General features: G+C 47.5%; 2 protein-coding genes across 2 annotated transcripts in view; one reads left to right on the forward strand and one right to left on the reverse strand.

The window, feature by feature from the left end:
* The window catches only part of MRPL13 (mitochondrial ribosomal protein L13), a 57,727-nt gene extending 48,596 nt beyond the window's left edge, over positions 1–9,131 (reverse strand). Inside the window, exons 1-2 of the mRNA XM_073590274.1 lie at positions 9,001–9,131; positions 3,811–3,934 (exon numbers count right to left, since the gene is read on the reverse strand). Coding sequence (XP_073446375.1) covers positions 3,811–3,934; positions 9,001–9,027 — 151 coding nt within the window. The 5' untranslated portion in view covers positions 9,028–9,131. The remainder of the gene's footprint in view (positions 1–3,810; positions 3,935–9,000) is intronic.
* A 213-nt stretch (positions 9,132–9,344) lies between these two features.
* Positions 9,345–17,129, forward strand: part of MTBP (MDM2 binding protein) — a 34,727-nt gene continuing 26,942 nt past the window's right edge. Inside the window, exons 1-7 of the mRNA XM_073590270.1 lie at positions 9,345–9,608; positions 13,113–13,184; positions 14,098–14,171; positions 14,248–14,396; positions 15,152–15,210; positions 15,481–15,619; positions 16,461–16,575. Coding sequence (XP_073446371.1) covers positions 9,536–9,608; positions 13,113–13,184; positions 14,098–14,171; positions 14,248–14,396; positions 15,152–15,210; positions 15,481–15,619; positions 16,461–16,575 — 681 coding nt within the window. The 5' untranslated portion in view covers positions 9,345–9,535. The remainder of the gene's footprint in view (positions 9,609–13,112; positions 13,185–14,097; positions 14,172–14,247; positions 14,397–15,151; positions 15,211–15,480; positions 15,620–16,460; positions 16,576–17,129) is intronic.

The following is a 17,129-nucleotide window of genomic DNA, read 5'->3' on the forward strand; positions in this document are numbered from 1 at the left end:
ATGGGGAGTATGAAGGCTGTTTTGCTAGTTCGTGCTTGGATATCAGGACTTGCCAATAGCCACTGGCCAGATACAACGACGAAAAATATTTCACTTTTCCCAGGGAAGATAAGGACTCTTTGATCTTTGGTAGAGGGTACGAATCTCGAACAGTACAGGCATTCAACTTACGATAATCCACACAAAAGCGTAGAGTCCTGTCATTCTTCCGTACCAACACAATGAGGGCAGCCCACGGGCTTTGGATCTTGAATAACACCACTTTGCAGCATTTGGGTCAACATCCCCTATACTTCCTGGTACATATGCTGTGGAATTTGGAGGTATCGCTCCCTGATGGGGGCGGCGTTCCTGGTAGGTATCTCGTGGGAGATCACTGTGGTGTAGCCGAAATCATCCTCATGTCGTGCAAACACATCCTGATATCTTCCCAACAGAGTCTCCATCTGTCACACCTGTTGTGGCGTAAATTCAGTTAGTTCAGCATGCATTTGTTCCAGTATCCGGCATCCCTCTTTCAGGTGCTGAGGTTCAGGCAGTGAAGACATGTCTACAGACACAATCCAAGGGTCTCCCTGCGGTAATAGTCTCTGGCATGCCCAGAATTTGTGCTATTTCACTCCGAGGTTGAAGCGTGAGGTCACCCTCTCCTAGGTTCACACATCGCATCGGTAAAGTCCCATCGTGCACGGTGGCCATCGTTCTGGCAACGAGGAGTCCAGGAGGTAGTTGTACCATCCGGGAAAGCTCTATCTGGATCTTGACGCCTTCCAGAGGAGTGCATCCTTTGACTGGCAGGGAAAGCACGGTCAAAATTAGCGAGGTGCTGGTGTAACGGACTGTAAAAAGTCCCCAAGAGTAAGAATCAATAGTCATCGCACACTCTCTCGAATATATGCAAAAGAGAGGGATCGCTGCTCATATGAAGCAAGCTACAGAGTCCTTCATTGACACAGCCATATCAGCCTCAGCTAGGGTCTGATCTTAAGTGACACTACCCACGTCTCCCTTTGGGACTCCTCTGCCCACACTTTCTCTATGTGATTATTTCCTTTGGATAAGCGACTAGGATTAAGATCCAGGAGGATCGAAACGTCATTTACTTTTAGTCATTTTTTCTTGTGGCTTTGCGCCATTCCACACCTGATGCTATATCAATAAATACCTTCTTTTGCATATATTCAAGAGAGTGTGCGGTGAATATCGATTCTTGTCCGGGTAGTAAGACAAGCTTAGCAGCAGCTGGGACGATCACCTTTCCCAACGTTCTCCCGTCATTAGAAGTTTCTTGGGCTTGAGCCACCCGAATTAACTGTTGGAACATTTTCCTTTGAGGAGTGCGAGGGCTCCACTGTTTCAGAAACTCCTCTGATCATTCGTTGACAAGAAGATGTCCAAACTCTCTCAGCATGTTCATGCCTAAGGTGGCAGTGTGGCCGCTGTGTCTCCAGCGGTCAACTCCACTCCCTTCCTTCCCAGGTCTTTGCCACATAGTGATCTGCATCCACACCACCTCTGCGACCGGGATGGGCAAGTGATAAGCCGCCGTCAATTTTATCACCGGCCCCCATTCAGGTCGCATCGTTTTGGGGAAGTGCCGTCTGAAGTAGGCCTCAGGCATCATGGTCACTTGAGATGAGAACTAGTGATGAGCGAGTATACTCATTGCTCGGGTGTCCTCCGAGTATTTTGGCGTGCTCGGAGATTTAGATTTTGTCATCTCAGCTGCATGATTTGCCACTTGTAGACAGGCTGAATACATGTGTGGAATGCCTGTTTGTTAGGGAATTCCCACATGTATTCAGCCTGTCTACAAGTCGCAAATCATGCAGCTGAGGAGACGAAATCTAAATCTCCGAGCACGGCAAAATACTCGGAGACCACCTGAGCATGCTCAGGAAAACCCGAGCAACGAGTATACTCGCTCATCATTAATGAGAACCAGTGTCGACAAAACATCGAACGGCCAGACCATTCATCTCGGCCCAAACGAGGGGACACATGAAAACTAGGTTTGTGGGACTTTTGGTTCTTGCTTGTGACTGCTCAGGCTCCGGGCAGGGTCCCCTAGCCACGGAGCCTCCGTTCCCTCCGTCTACATCCTTGTGACACAAGTCCAACTTCTCCGCGATTGTAGCAGGTTGGCAACTCTTCTCTGCGGAAAGTCCTTACTTCCCTACGAGGTTCAGGGCCTGTCCTACCCCCGTACGGGGTGAATGACGCTGCCAGTTTCTTCTCCGCCTCAGACAGCTTTCCTCGGATATCCTGGATCTCCTTCCGCAACTCTTCCACCCATCTTGGATCGGCAGCCATCATGGCGGAAACCTCCCCACTCCAGACCTTCCCTGCCGGGGATGTCACCCCCTGCTCTTGCTCCCGTGCCTCGCTCCCTACTTCTGCAAACGTCATGCGTGAGTTGACTCGCAAGCGCATTCTTAACGCCTGTTTCAGTAGCACATCCCTTAGGCCAGTCACCAACTGATCCCACAGCACAACGTCAGAGGGGCCTATGCCGTCTTTCCTAACTATGAAAGTATGGATCTCTTGTAGCACGTTCATGTGCTGATTCACCGTTTCCCCCTCCCTTTGATCACGGCTGAACAACCACATGCGCAGCTACCCTATGTCCGTGGGGTCTCCATGGGTCTCCTACAGTATCTGTAATACTTTGTCAAAAGTGTCTCATTCCCTAGGGAGTCACAACATGACAGAGTTCCTAGCCTCCCCATCCAATGCCATCATGGCAACCTCAGCTTCTAACGCTGGTGTCATGGAATGCATTCTCATCATTCCTCTGATCCGCTCAGTCCAGCTCCATAGCATTGTGTTGTTGCCAGTAAGTTTGGGGAGATTAGTTAACATGACCCCCAGGGATATACTGGTCTGCCCCTTCCGTGCTGTTAGACTGCATCCTGCCGACTACGCCAAGTGCGAGCAGGTTGCGGGATGCAGTAATGGACAGGAGGCAGAACAAGGGTTAACACTTGTGGTTTACTGAACATATACTCCACACAGGGAGGAAAAGACTTAACCGGGGTGTACTGAAGGGTAGGATACACAGGGACGGCAGGGGAATGGTGACGGGTAAAGAGGAGTTAAAGCAACAGTTCGTTAGGATTAACTTATCAGTCCGGCGGCTTCCTGACTGAAGTGTCCACGAAGCAAACGGTGAGGCCAACGTTGTCAGCGCGTGATGAATCTGGGGTGGTCCTGGAGGCAGCGGTGATCGACGAGGATATTTCAGGAGAAGAGCACAGTGTATGAAACATCTCCTGGTCTTTTATATGCGGTGGGAGCTCAACATTAAACAGCGCGATGCGTACGGTGCCCTGAATCAAAGGAGCCAACGAGCCTACAGTAACAATATCCTCACAGTCTCTTTACGCGGTCGTGGGAAAACACGGGCGTGGGTCGTGCTGTACCCAGGCCCAGGTGACGGAGCCTTGGCGTCTTGCTGCTGCTCGTCGTGTCTTCCTACTGAAACTATCCTTTTCCACACGCGCTCCCTGCTACTTAGCTTAGCCGCGCCCTCTACCGTACAGTGCAAAGGTCGGTCCAGGCCTATATGTCTTCCCCCAGACAACAAAGGAGACAGCCCCGACAGTTCCGTACCTGACGCAAGAAAGGTACCCACAGACCGGATCTTCTTCTTACACAATGAGTAATTGAATAGTGAGTGCACGCTGTTGAAAAATCAGAGGGGCTTAAGCTCTTTCTCGGGCATCATGGCCAAAGAGAAAAGACAACATCCAGCCTCAAAGCTCTTAGCAAATCTGATAAACCAGACGGCTAGGATCCCTGAATACTTACTCTGTGCATGGTACACAGGTTTGTGGAGACCCTGCAGGTGGGCGGCACATATGGAGGCGATCTTCCCCGGCGGCTGCATATTGGCATCGATGACATACCAAACCCTGGAGAATGTCGCCCATTGCTGAAAAAAAGAAAGATTAACCACATAACGTATGAAATAATGACAGCGGCATTTAAAGGGTTATTACTGTTTTCATAAATGGGCATCGTTGGATGGTGCCTGTAATTACAAGCAATTGTGCAATTTGCTGCTTATGAATATGTTCATCCATTCTTGAGATTTCAACACTTTTTTTTTGCTTACCGCTCGTTGCTTTGGAGACCGACTGCCACTGCCATACAGCAGAACATGTGCTGAGCTTACAAGCTCTTTAATGTTGAGCCTGTATGCACGGTTTTTGGAAGCTGACCAGGATCGCGGTTAACTATCCCGGCCAGCTGAAGCATAGTGCTTATGAGCTAGACAGCAGCGGTGGTCGGTCTCCTAGGCAACGAACTGTAAATTTATAAAATAAAAGTTAATATGTCAAGATGTGGTGCTAATAAAAATATGGATATCTTATAGCCTACATATTGTAATATATTGTTTATATGCTTTGATATAGTGTGGTCATTAGACCAAGGGTGGAAAGTATGGCAAATATGAAATATGGTTGTTTGAATCCAAACACTATATTGCAATATACTAGGGTGTAATATCATTAATGCTGAACTTTGATACTGAGCCACAAAGCGTTTGCTCTGTGTCAATACCGTAAGACAAGGAATTGTTCTGTGGTCTTTGAAGCTCTGTGTTTCAAAGATTCATTATCCTGATTTGCACACAAGTGACCACTGTTGACAAACAGTGATAGATACTGAATACTTTCACTTGGGGGGTGGTTGATGGGAAGGAGCTTTCCAACTAATTTACACATGTGCTAGGACAATAGGAATAACAACTGTACAGATAATGAATATTTATGCTGCTTGAACAAGGAAGTCTTGTGCTCGGTAATAGTATGATTCTCGATTGACAAGAGAGACCAAAATGTTATGGCCTCATGTAACATATGGTCATGCAGTTTTCAGAATAGGTGATTATGGAAGTCATGCTGCCCATATGTTACCATCTTAGAGAGTTATGCTATGAGCATGAAGAGTTAACTTTGTAATAAGCAACATATGTTGAACTTTGAACAGTGATAGACAACTTTGACAAGTTGACCAGAGGCAAACAGAGCCTGGGTAATAATCAGTAGCAAAACAACCCTGATGCATTGTGCTATTGTTAAGAGACATACTAATGGCAAACGAATGTCTGGTTGGTGCAAACAAACTAAGATTGTAGTAGTCTATAACAAACATACCTTGAAGTCTTGTGCTGTTATCAAGACAACAACGTACTGTGCAATTTCAAGATTCTGATGCAGCCTAAAATAGGGGAGTGTTGTGTATAAAAAAGGTGGACCCTGTGTCAGTGAGGGAGGGACATTTCCAGAAGGTATCGTGGGTGCACGGTTTCTGTGAGGACAAGACCAGAGTATTTCCTTCTCGCTGACACTGTGGTCCCTCCAGTGGAGAAGTGATGTTACAATGCTTGGTAATGTATTGTATGGACGCTTATTTCTCTATGTACTATAATTCATAATAATTGTATGTTTCACATGAAATTAATTCCATTCCATTAATTTGGTGCTTTATCATTTAAATTAATCATTGTATAATAAAATTGTGTTATATCCAAGTAGTAGCCTTCTTTAAAGCCGTATCCGAACCTTATTGCTAAACAGTTGGCAATACAAACGGCTGCAAATCTTAATAAGTAGTAAAGTGAAAAAGTGCCATCCAATAATATACATTTATGAAAATGGGATTAACCCCTGAGGTTGAGCATTCCTAGTGATGCGTCAAAATTTAGACGAAAGGTCAGAATTTGTATTTTTTTGCTCTGGGAACGTCAACTAAAAAATGCCATAAAAGAGGAAAATCTACTCCAACATTACACCAATAAAACCGACATCTTGCCACGAGAATAAAAGAGCCCGAACACAGATGCATAGATGAAAAACGGCGATGCAAACCTAGGATTTTTGTTTTTTTAAAAGGCACAAAAAGAAAAAAATACCCTCCCCCACATTGAAACTGAAGCACCAAGAAAGAAAAGTCATGGAGTTCTAGAAATCACAGGATGGAGACCTGAGGCCGGTTTCACATTCGCGCTTTTGAGCGCAGCGACGGCCTGCGCACGGCCGCCGCTAAGCCCCGCCCCCTGCCCCGCCTCCACCAGTATCTCCGCCTCCGGGCGCATGACGTTGCATGCGTCATGCGTCCCCTATCTTCATCACAGAGGGCGCAGGCCGTGCGCAGTCTGCGCACAGTCTGCGTTTGGCGGCGCATGCGTCCTTTTGACGGTGCGCCGAGCAGCATCAAACGCAACCGGTTGCATTTTGGTTGTCCTCGGCGCACCGTCAAAAGGACGCATGCGCCGCCAAACGCAGACTGTGCGCAGACTGCGCACGGCCTGCGCCCTCTGTGATGAAGATAGGGGACGCATGCAACGTCATGCGCCCGGAGGCGGAGATACTGGTGGAGGCGGGGCAGGGGGCGGGGCTTAGCGGCGGCCGTGCGCAGGCCGTCGCTGCGCTCAAAAGCGCGAATGTGAAACCGGCCTGACAATGACATTTTCAAAATCTCTGGATTTATTCATTGTGGAGTATGAGCGCCACGTGCCGAAATCTTGGCACTTACCGTTATGGCTGCTGTCAAGGTAATTAATGGTCATCTGAGGAAGGTTCTACTGCACTCAATGAACTGGGGGAAATCATCAAGATCCACTGCTGGCAGCTCCTGTGTAATCATCAACCAATGACGCCCCAGATATGCTTGATGGGAGACAATACCGGAGATGCTGCCGGCCATAAAAGCATGTTTAGGCCACGCAGGCTGCTCACAGTAGGGACCAGGTATCATGTTCAAAAATGGCTCCTGGGACACTTTGGAGAAATGGCGGGACCACCGGATCTACCATCAAATACGATGTAACACTGAGCTGAAGACTAAAGGGCTCCGGCTACCGGACATTATGCCCCCCACATCATAATCCCAGGAGTGGGACCGGTGTGATGTACCCTTGTTAAGACCTCTTCATGGTGTTGGCCACGTGGTCTCCACGTCACTGCTTCCAAGACAAAAGCAGGACTCATTGGATCTCTAATCCAGCCTCCATTACTGGTCTGCTCTGCACCATGACAGCAGGATTGACAACCTCCTAAAAAAAATACAAATTGTGGCCATCTGGACGGCCTAAAATTTAAGAACCTTTAACATGCCCCCTAAAGACCATTCCCCTATAAACCAGAATAGGAGCCAGAGGAGATACTTAGAATACCCGACCTGTCTGTGATCCATAGAAGATGACCAATGTAGAAAGTTGATCAAGTGTTTAAAATGCTATAAAAGAGTCTATCACTAAAAAGAACAACGTTATAACACAAAGAACAAACTTACAACATAAAAGACAATAGGACATAAAGTACCGTAAGATAACACAGGACAATACTGGAATATTGACACAATAAGATCAATGCAGTTTTCTATATTCCATCTATAGAGAGGGAACAGGAGGAGGATCTGGGATTGGGATCAGCTGCAGACACTACACACGCTGCTGTGATTACATGGGACTGACGGCCTCTGTGAATATGTACAGATCGTATACTGGGACGGGCAGCACTCATGTACTATACAGAACGCAGCCGTCACCTCTTACTATGAAGTTATACTGTACAACGCTACCCAAGTGATAAGATTGTAGTGATGAGAGAATAAGATAAGATGTTATCCGAGCATGCTTGTGCGTTAATAGTGTGTCTTCAGCATGCTGAAATAATATGTTCAAGTCGCAGCGGCTGCTCGACATCCACAACACATGTGGGAATTGCCTAACAAACAGACAATCCCTGTAGAATAGCAGTGAGACATGCAGTCGCTGGGACGCCAACATATTTTTTGAGCACGCCGAAGACACTCTGTTAGCACCCGAGCATGCTCAGATAACACCTTATCTCAGCACGCTCGCTCATCACTATTAGATAGATACAAAAAAAGAAAAAGACAAAAGCAGCACCAGCATAACAGGGTCCTAAGCCTCCCAGGTGTATTCCAACCCTTCAAAATGCTCAAATAATGGAGGCAGCACACCATATACAGATGAATAATAAGTGTGAACCTTTTTCAAGCGAAAGGGTCACACTTTTGAACAGAAATGTGGCCACATGGGCTATTAAATAGCACTTACTGTCCATCTTTATATGGTGTGCTGCCTCTATTATTTTTGGATTGGACAGACAGATGATAGTTGTGTACAGACAGGTGCGGTCTGTACCGCTGATTGGTGACACACAGTAGGGCCACAGACGACACGCACAGATCAGACCTGGATCCTTTATCTCTCTATGGATGTCGGATCAGTGGGTGAAACTTCCTGTTCCCCCCTGGCTCACGCTGGGTGTCACAGGCTGCAGGTCCCTACACACAGGTGCGCTAAAGACTCAACATGGGGCAGATCCAGCCGGCTGTGTGGTACCTGTAGTGCGCCGAGTCCCAGCCAGCCGGTGATGAGCAGCAGGATCCCGGCGCTCCTCTTTATGCTAGGCGTTACTCTTTCATTATGACAGCGCAGTTGCCGGGCAGGGCAAGTGCAGTAACTGGTATAACCAGTGGTCCGGCCATTATCTCCAGTGTGTCCCAGGATCCATTTTTGAACATGACACTACCAGGCCACGTGTTGCTCGTGCTCCTGTGAGCAGCATGGCCTCCTGTGGCTGCAGCGTCTCCAGACTCGTCTCCACATCTGGGTCATCAATGGTCGGTGATTACACAAGAGCTGCCAGCAGAGGATCTTGATGACTTCCCCCAGTGCATTCAGCGGCAGAAACTTCCTCAGACGGCCATTAATGTCCTCACTCATACAGTTACATGGACAGAGAAATAGAAAAGTTCTGACTGTGGGAAGGAGGGTAGGCGTCACCGACTCACCACAGACAAGATTTGGGGCAGGTTCCCGGACACACATGGCCGCCCTACCTCCACTGACCCCTTCAAATAACACACTTCCAGCATGGACTACCTGCCTTACACACAGAGCAGTACTAGCCCCATAACTGCCCCTCACACAGGACCACCGCCTCCATGACACCACATTACCTGGGCAGCTCTGCTGTAACTCGCCATCACATGGAGGTCACCATGACACACAGCCTCTCACACTCTCCACCTCCTTACAGGCGGAAAACAAAATTGTCCTCATCATATGGTGCCATTTTACCTAAGACAAATTCCATAGAGATCAACATTATGTGGCCTTCGACAAAATGGCTGCCACCAAAGTGTATTACAGGCGACATTGCAGACACATTTAGAAACTCCAGTTTCACCACAAATGGTTGCTCTTCATGAAGTATCTTCCGTTAGGAAACGTTCTGCATCACCCAGGTGGGCAAAATCTGTAGTACTACGGTAGTAATGATTAGCACTGCGGTATCTTTCAGCCCTAGGAACCTTCATAACGGGGTTCAGTTGCCGGGAAGAAGGTTCTAATCGCTGTGACAGCGGGCGGAAGTGCGTCACTGGCGCGGACATTTGAGTTTCCCGGTCTAGTGGAGAGTTGGAGGCGGTGTCTTTCAGGCTTGGATGGTTCTTTGGCCGGGAATTGTGCCTGTCATTCGGGAGTTGTGGGTTTATGGAGCGGTACGTGCTGCTCATCTACTGGCAGAAACAGGCTGCTGAGCGTTACCGGGAGCCGCTGCCTTCAGGTACCAAGCGCTGTCATTACAGGGAGTGGCCACTAGAGGGTGCTCGCATTATCAATGTCTATATCTATTATTGCTGTCACTGAATTATTATTATTATGCATTTATATAGCGCCATTTATTTCATGGCGCTTTACATGTGAAAAGGGGAAATATAGACAAGTATAGTAAACATGTGTAAGACAAGGGACACACAAGTACATAAGGAGAGGAGACCCTGCCTGCGAGGGCTCACAGTCTACAGGGATGGGTGAGGATACAGTAGGAGAGGGTAGAGCAGGTCGTGCGCTGGTTCAGTAGACCGAGGATCATTGCAGGCTGTAGGCTTGTCGGAACAGGTGGCTCTTCAGGTTCTTCTTGAAGGTTGGGGAAGGAGACAGTAGGTTGGTGGGTTGCAGCAGTTCCGGTGTTGGTTGAGGTGAAATCTCTGGTAGTGGTGAGAGAGAAGGAGGTAGCGGGATCATTGTAGGCTGTAAGCTTTCCTGATGAGTTGGGTTTTCAAGTTCCGTCTGAAGGATCCGATTGTGGTTGATAGTTGGACTTGTTGGGGCAAAGAATTCCAGAGGATGGGGGCTATTCGGGAGAAGTCTTGGAGGTGGTTGGGTGAGGAACGAATAAGTGTGGAGGAGAGAAGGAGGTCTTGGGAGGACCGGAGATTACGTGAGAGAAGGTATCGAGAGATTAGTTCAGAGACCTATGGGGGAGACAGGTTATAGATGGCCTTGTAGGTCAATATTAGTAATTTGAACTGTATACACTGAGGGAATGGGAGCCAGTGAAGAGATTTGCAGAGGGGAGAAGCGGAGGCGTAGCGAGGAGAGAGATGAATTAGTCGGGCAGCAGAGTTAAGGATGGACTGGAGAGGTGCGAGGGTGTTAGCAGGGAGACCACAGAAAAGGATGTTGCAGTAGTCGAGGTGGGAGATGATGAGGGCGTGCACAAGCATTTTAGTAAATTGAGGGTTGAGGAAAGGACAGATTCTGGAAATATTTTTGAGCTGCGGACTTCCGGTACTGGGGAAAGCGTGATGTCAATAATTGTTATAGCTAGGTCGGGTAAGGAAGATCTGTGAGATGGAGGAAAGATGATGAGTTCAGATTTGTCCACATTGAGCTTGAGGAAGCGAGAGGAGAGGAGGAGGAGGAGGATATGGCTGATAGACACTCCGGGATTCTGGACAGCAGAGAGGTGACGTCTGGGCCAGAGAGGTAGATCTGAGTGTCATCAGCATAAAGGTGTTAGTGGAATCCGTGGGACTTGGAGTTGCCCCAGACCAAGTGTATAGATTGAGAAGAGTAGGGGTCCTAAAATAGAGCCTTGGGGGACTCCAACAGAGGGAGGGTGGGATGAGGAGGTGGTGTGGGAGTGGGAGACGCTGATTGTGTGGTTGGAAAGGTATGAGGAGATCCAGGATAGGGCAAGGCCTTTGATGCCGAAGGAAGAGAGGATCTGTAGTAGGAGGCAGTGGTCAACTGTGTCGAATGCAGAGGACAGGTCTAGAAGCAGGAGTATAGAGTATTGTCCGTTCGCTTTGGCTGTAAGTAGATCGTTAGTAATTTTGGTCAGGGCTGTCTCAGTGGAGTGATGGGGCGGAAACCAGATTGTAGAATGTCAAAGAGCAAGTTAGATGAGAGGTGGGAGGAAAGTTCAGGGTGGACGTGCTGTTTATTGTAGTACCAAAAAAACGTTTCGGTCAATGTAGACCTTCATCAGGTGCGTGCTTAGAAATTGAGTGTAGTATTAATGGAGGGCGCTTTATGAATGTCCCTGGTGGAAATCCGTGTCCAGGATGACCAGGCTCCCGCTCTCTCTGCCATAGATTAAGATTTATCTGTGTTTCAGCAGCACACTGATTAATGGCTTTACAGGGACATTTATAAAGCGCCCTCCATTAATACTACACTCTATTTCTAAGCACGTAACTGATGAAGGTCTACATTGACCGAAACGTTTTTGGTGCTACAATAAACTGTTCCACTACGCATTAAGTAACAGGTTTTCATTTTACTATCATAAAGAGAAGACTTCATGAGAGCAAATACAGAGGGGTCACCACAAAGTGCAAATCATTAATCAGCCTTAAAAATAGAAAGGCCTGATTAGAGTTTGCCAAAAAAAATCATCTAAAGAAGCCGCCCAGTGCTGGAAAAGCAAAACTAGGATCAACCTATACCAGAATGATGGAAAGAGGAAAGTAAGGAGAAGGCTTGGAACAGGTCATGATCCACAGCACACCCTCAGTAACACATGGTGGAGGCGGTGTGGTGGTGCGGGCATGCACGGCTTCTAATGCTTCTGGGTCGCTCGCTCGTGTTTGATGATGTGACTGAAGACAGAAGCAGCCGGATTAATTTTTTTTTTTTTTTTGCGTTTATTATGCTTTGCTTATTCCACAGCACTTTCAAGACCTTATCCTCACTGTCCTCATTGGGCCTCACAATTTACATTCCTTATTTCTTCGGAGTGTACGAACAAACCGGAGTGCCCGGAGGAAACCCACGCAAACACCGGGCGAACATGCAAACTCCTTGCAGATGTTGTCCTTGGTGGGATTTGAACCCAGGACTCCAGAGCTGCAAATCAACAGTGGCAACCACTGAGCCGGCGCTGCCCACATGCTTGAGTTCACATGCTGAGGACAAAACTTAGTGGTATTCCTAGCTCCAATTCTATCCCAATATGTAGTGGGTGCAATAATGATAATATTAGCAAATATCTCTCAATTAGAAATGTAGTGTAGTTCTTCAGATTCGCTTGCCTTTACCCCATGTGCAGGGCATTGCAGTAGCTTGGGCAGCCATGGTTACGACCACTAAGAGCTGTCTGTCACTATATGGATGCCTAAGCTACTGCGATGCCCTGCACATGGGGTAAGCGACATGGCGTACCTCTTTGTAAGGACCCTAAAGCTAAAGTGATGCCTCTCCTGGGGTACAGGCCTACAGTTATATGGGCAGCCAGGTAGGATCAAATTTTATTTAAAAATGCGTTGGACTGATGGGAGACAAGTCTGGGGACCCTGCAGCCACGGGATCATGTTTAGGCCACGCAGTGGAACGAGCAATAGGCGCATTAATGTTCTTGAAAACGGCTCCTGGGACACTCAGAAGAAATGGCGTCACCACTGGTTCTACCATCAAAGCCAATCTACGTGGAACAAAGACTATAAACTATCTCCCCAGCATAAAACTAAGTCAGAGCCACATTGGTGTGTGGTTAAATGATGGCTGCCAAAATGCAGAGAGGCTCAAAAAACCCAGCGCCACTTGTGGATCGGAGGGGAGCCACTGAAGCCACGACCCGCACACTTGTCATATAGTAATGAGCATGACACCTGCGCGGCTGGTAAGATAATCACCTCCGATGCAGATGTGAGCGGCCCTGGACCCGATAGCACCCAAGAAACTAAAGGTAGTCACAGGTTGATCAATGCTATATTTTTGGTGTGAATTTCTTTTTTTTTTTTTTTTCTTTGCCCGTGCAGTAAATCCTTTCTTGTACTCGCAGGTTTTGTGGATGTGAAGGATTTGTACTATCGCCTGAAGGAGCTTTGTACCAAACACACGGACACCTTCCCTGGTAATGCCTTGTATTTCTCAGATCCGCTCTTTTATAGGGTCAGTGTTGTGCAATGTGGTGCCCGTATCACAGCTGGAAGCCTAGATGTGGCCACCCAGATGTGTTGGCTGCCAGACATGAGATCGGAGGGACTGTGACCTGCATCGATCACACGTCTTATGCTGTGGATAGGCTAGAAATGTCTAAGGTGGCAGCACAGTCTTATAGTCCTCTGCCTCCAGGGGGCGTCACGCTCCTGGTCATGGACCGTTAGGACCACTGACATCAGAGCGCTGCTGGCCTGAACTGTGCGCGCACCCATGCTGCTGTATGAAGCCTACATAGGAGCGGGGGCAGCGCTTACAAGCTTAATTTCAAATGACTTGTATGCACTCAGCTCATTACCTAGGAGGCCGGTCACCTCTGATAAACTGCGGAAAAATGCACCAGTATTGTGGAGCACAAAGTCAAATAAGAAGTGGTGTAGACTTTAATAATTAAAGGGAATGTGTCATCAGGTTTTTGCTATGCAATCTGAGAACGGCATTATGTAGAGGCAGAGACCCTGATTCCAGCGATGTATCACTGGGTGCAGCAGTTGTGATACAATTAGTTTTCTTTAGCAGAGCTTGGAATGCTGAACTGTGTAACCCCGCACCCATCACTGATTGGCAGATTCTGCCTATGCACAGTAATCTACCAATCAGTGATGGAGGCAGGGCTACACAGAGCAACAGGACCAGGAGGCATGAGGCACCTAGTCCTGTAGTGATAATCTCCTGCTGATAAAACCGACATCTGAGACAGTCTAGAAAATGAAACCTCTCTGCGTCATGCTGCTCACAGATTACATAGCACAGACCTGCTGACATATTCCTGTGCCCGGTGTGTTTAGAGTTTTTCATGGTGTTATTTCTGACTTGCTCCTTCTCAGCTTGTTCTTTGACTGGAGAACCCGCAGTAAGAAAATGGTTCTTTGCGATCCAAGCCACCTTCGGCTTCTCCCAGGTAGGACCCTTTCCTGCCATACAGTAGTCCTCTTGTTGGCGGAGTCTCCTGCCGCTCACTCTTCTCTTCCTTCTAGTACTGCAGCCTTGCTTGGGAGGACTTGTGTCCGGTCCTTGATGACAGCGACGAGCTGCCACACAGCACCTTTGAGGATTGTTTATGTGGACTACAAAGCCCAGAGAATGACGAAGATGACGGCAGCCGGGACTCCGTGACCGACACCAGGTACGATCCGTCTTTCTACAGTAAGAGGTGGGATAGTTGACGTGTAGACTCGGTGTGGAGATCTTCGGCTGACCCTACTGATGACGTCAGGCAGTCATTAATAAAAGGCAGTGTTTTGTGACGCCCTAGAATAACCATGATTGCGGATCGGTTGCCCCGTGGTCATAGACTATATTTTACAATCTCTGCTGTTCCGATGACTCTGCAGGCCGCGCTCATGTGAGAACTGTAGAGGTGACGGTGCTGCCTCCATGAGTAACCTGATGGCTGAGAGACCGGTCCCATGACTGTGCTGTGTGGTCTAACTAAACCCATCTTGTCTATGGGATTTATCATAAACATATAGTAGATGCAGATCCTGCCAGTGAGGCTTATTGGGACCCCCTGACTAGGTGGTCCGGATTCTGGGCCACCTCTCTGACAGCAGCGCTCGTCAGGACCTTGTTCTCAGGATAGATGCCAGCGCTTTATGTCTGTATCTCGCATGTGGTTGCCCTCAAACTTTCTCCACAACAGTCATTCATGGCGAAGGAATTAGGGTCTTCAGACCCGTTCTGGTGACACTGGACCACTGGCAATCAGACTTCCCCTATGGCTAGGTTATGAATGTCTATTTTGGCCAGTACCCATGAGATATTTGTGGCTTCAGAGCGATTGTTAAGATTGTTAGTATGGCCATATTCTGGTGAGCGACCGGTAGTAATGACCTATCTGTGTTCTTGGTTCGTGGATCAATTGTTTTTTTTTCTTCCCAGTTTATTTGAAGAGGCGGCGGAATCAATCCATCAGCTCTCAGACAAGCTCCCTGCACCAGGTAATAAAATGTCATCCTACATGAAGAAAAAAACAAAATGAGACGGTCAAATTGTTCTAAAATAATTCCCCACTGATCCAGCAACGCTCCTAGTAATTGTTTGACAAGTTGCGAGTACGTGACCGCTGCAGCCGATCTGTGACCGCTGCAGCCAGTTGTAAAGAGAATCGGAGCTGGGCTGCACCTTTGCGCTCTGTACACTTTTTATACACTGATGCCTCTGGTATTGATGACCTGTCCTAAATATGATCGATTTATTTTTGTCTTTAGGCCGAGGGTTGGTGGACGTCCTGCTGATCTCTCCAGATGTTCCAAAAATGAAGCATTGTGTGCTCGCAGTGGGGGCCATAAAACATCTGAAGGAGTGGCACGGAGCCAAGATCTCCATTGTTGCTGAAGATCGCAAAGGGTAAATTGTTCCCGCACCAGTGCGTGTGGTCAGGGGTTATTTGGATGAAATCATCCCTCTTGTTTTGTGCAGAAAACCGATGTAAGGTCCGTTTTACACCACATTTATGGACACAGTTGTGCCATCTATTTTTTTTTTTTTTTTTTTTTTTTCCTCCTTTAAATCTTCCTTTAATTCATGTCTGCTCATTAGGGGTTTTGTGTGAAATTGGCAAATTACTGTAATAGACTATATATTGTATTAACAACTGATCCAGGACCCAGACATGCCCCATTGGACTGGTAGCTTGTGCCATTCATGGTCTACGGGAGACATCCGAGTGCTGTTCTGTCTCCAGCCCAGCAGTCCCACGGACAATGAATGGAGAGCTGGTCACATGTTTGTTCACCGCTCCTTTCTGATACAGCATCTATACCGGCTATCCTGTGGATTGGGATAATCCCTCAACATTTATATGCTGTCATTAGGCTTCGCTATCAAGAGGCCGGACCCCCAGTTATGTTTATGGCATCTCCAGTGAATTCGCTTTTTAAGAGGATTTTATTCATTTGGGTTTTTTTTTGTTTTTTTTTTTTTGTTTTTTTTTAAATCAATGACTGCAATAAAAATATATGAATGCGAGGAAAGGGGTGAAAAAAACCTTAGACACTGCACAAATCTATTCCATAGTACCAGATCTTTTACGTCTCAATCCCACCTATCGGCTTAAACGATCTTCCCATTATTGTTTGGTTTCAAGCCAATGTATGCCGGGATCAAGGGGAATGCACAGATCTACTGGTCTTTTTAGTGTTTGCTTTGAGTCCAGTAATCTGAAAAGTGCTCCTTTATTATATTTCAGGTGGCAAAAAATTTCCAGTTATCTGTCGGCAAATGTAATCTCTCCAGACGACCTAAGCAACTCGCTAGATCCACAGGAGTTATGGAGAGGCTCGGTGGAGATCGGCGAGCAGAAGGTAATGCACTTTGTACTGGGGTGTATAGGATGCAAGGTTTTCTCTTCCCCCCCCCGATCTCTCACAGTAAGGGAAGAGTCAGACAGCTATGTAACTCAGATGATAACGCAATGCTCGGACTGACCGACGGGTCTCCTGACAGGAGCGTGACAGCACTTATTTCTATGCCGCTGCCATGCTCAGGTCAGGCCAGTCCGAGCACTGCGTTGCGATCCTCGTCCCAGTTATCCAGCCGTCTGACTCTTTCCTTAGGTGGATGGCAGAGAGGTACGACGGGTTGATGATCTGCGTTATGCGCTAAATTTCTGCCAATGTATCCGCTACATATCAATGGGGATCTGAAGACTTTACCAAAATGTCCGCCACTATGAATTTTCCAAAGATCAGGCTTGGCATGAGGAAACACGTGAATCAAGTTTTCCAAAGCACCAACTTATTTTACAGTATTGTAAAGTTATTGCTGCGGAAATGACAAACGACAAAAATGGAGATGGATGGGGGGGGAGGCGGACGGACAGCCAAAGGATAGGAGAAAACCTGCTGATCACCGGGAC

This window comes from Dendrobates tinctorius, unplaced genomic scaffold, assembly GCF_039654945.1.
Source record: "Dendrobates tinctorius isolate UK_male_01 unplaced genomic scaffold, ASM3965494v1 ptg000116l, whole genome shotgun sequence".
Lineage (NCBI taxonomy): Eukaryota > Metazoa > Chordata > Amphibia > Anura > Dendrobatidae > Dendrobates > Dendrobates tinctorius.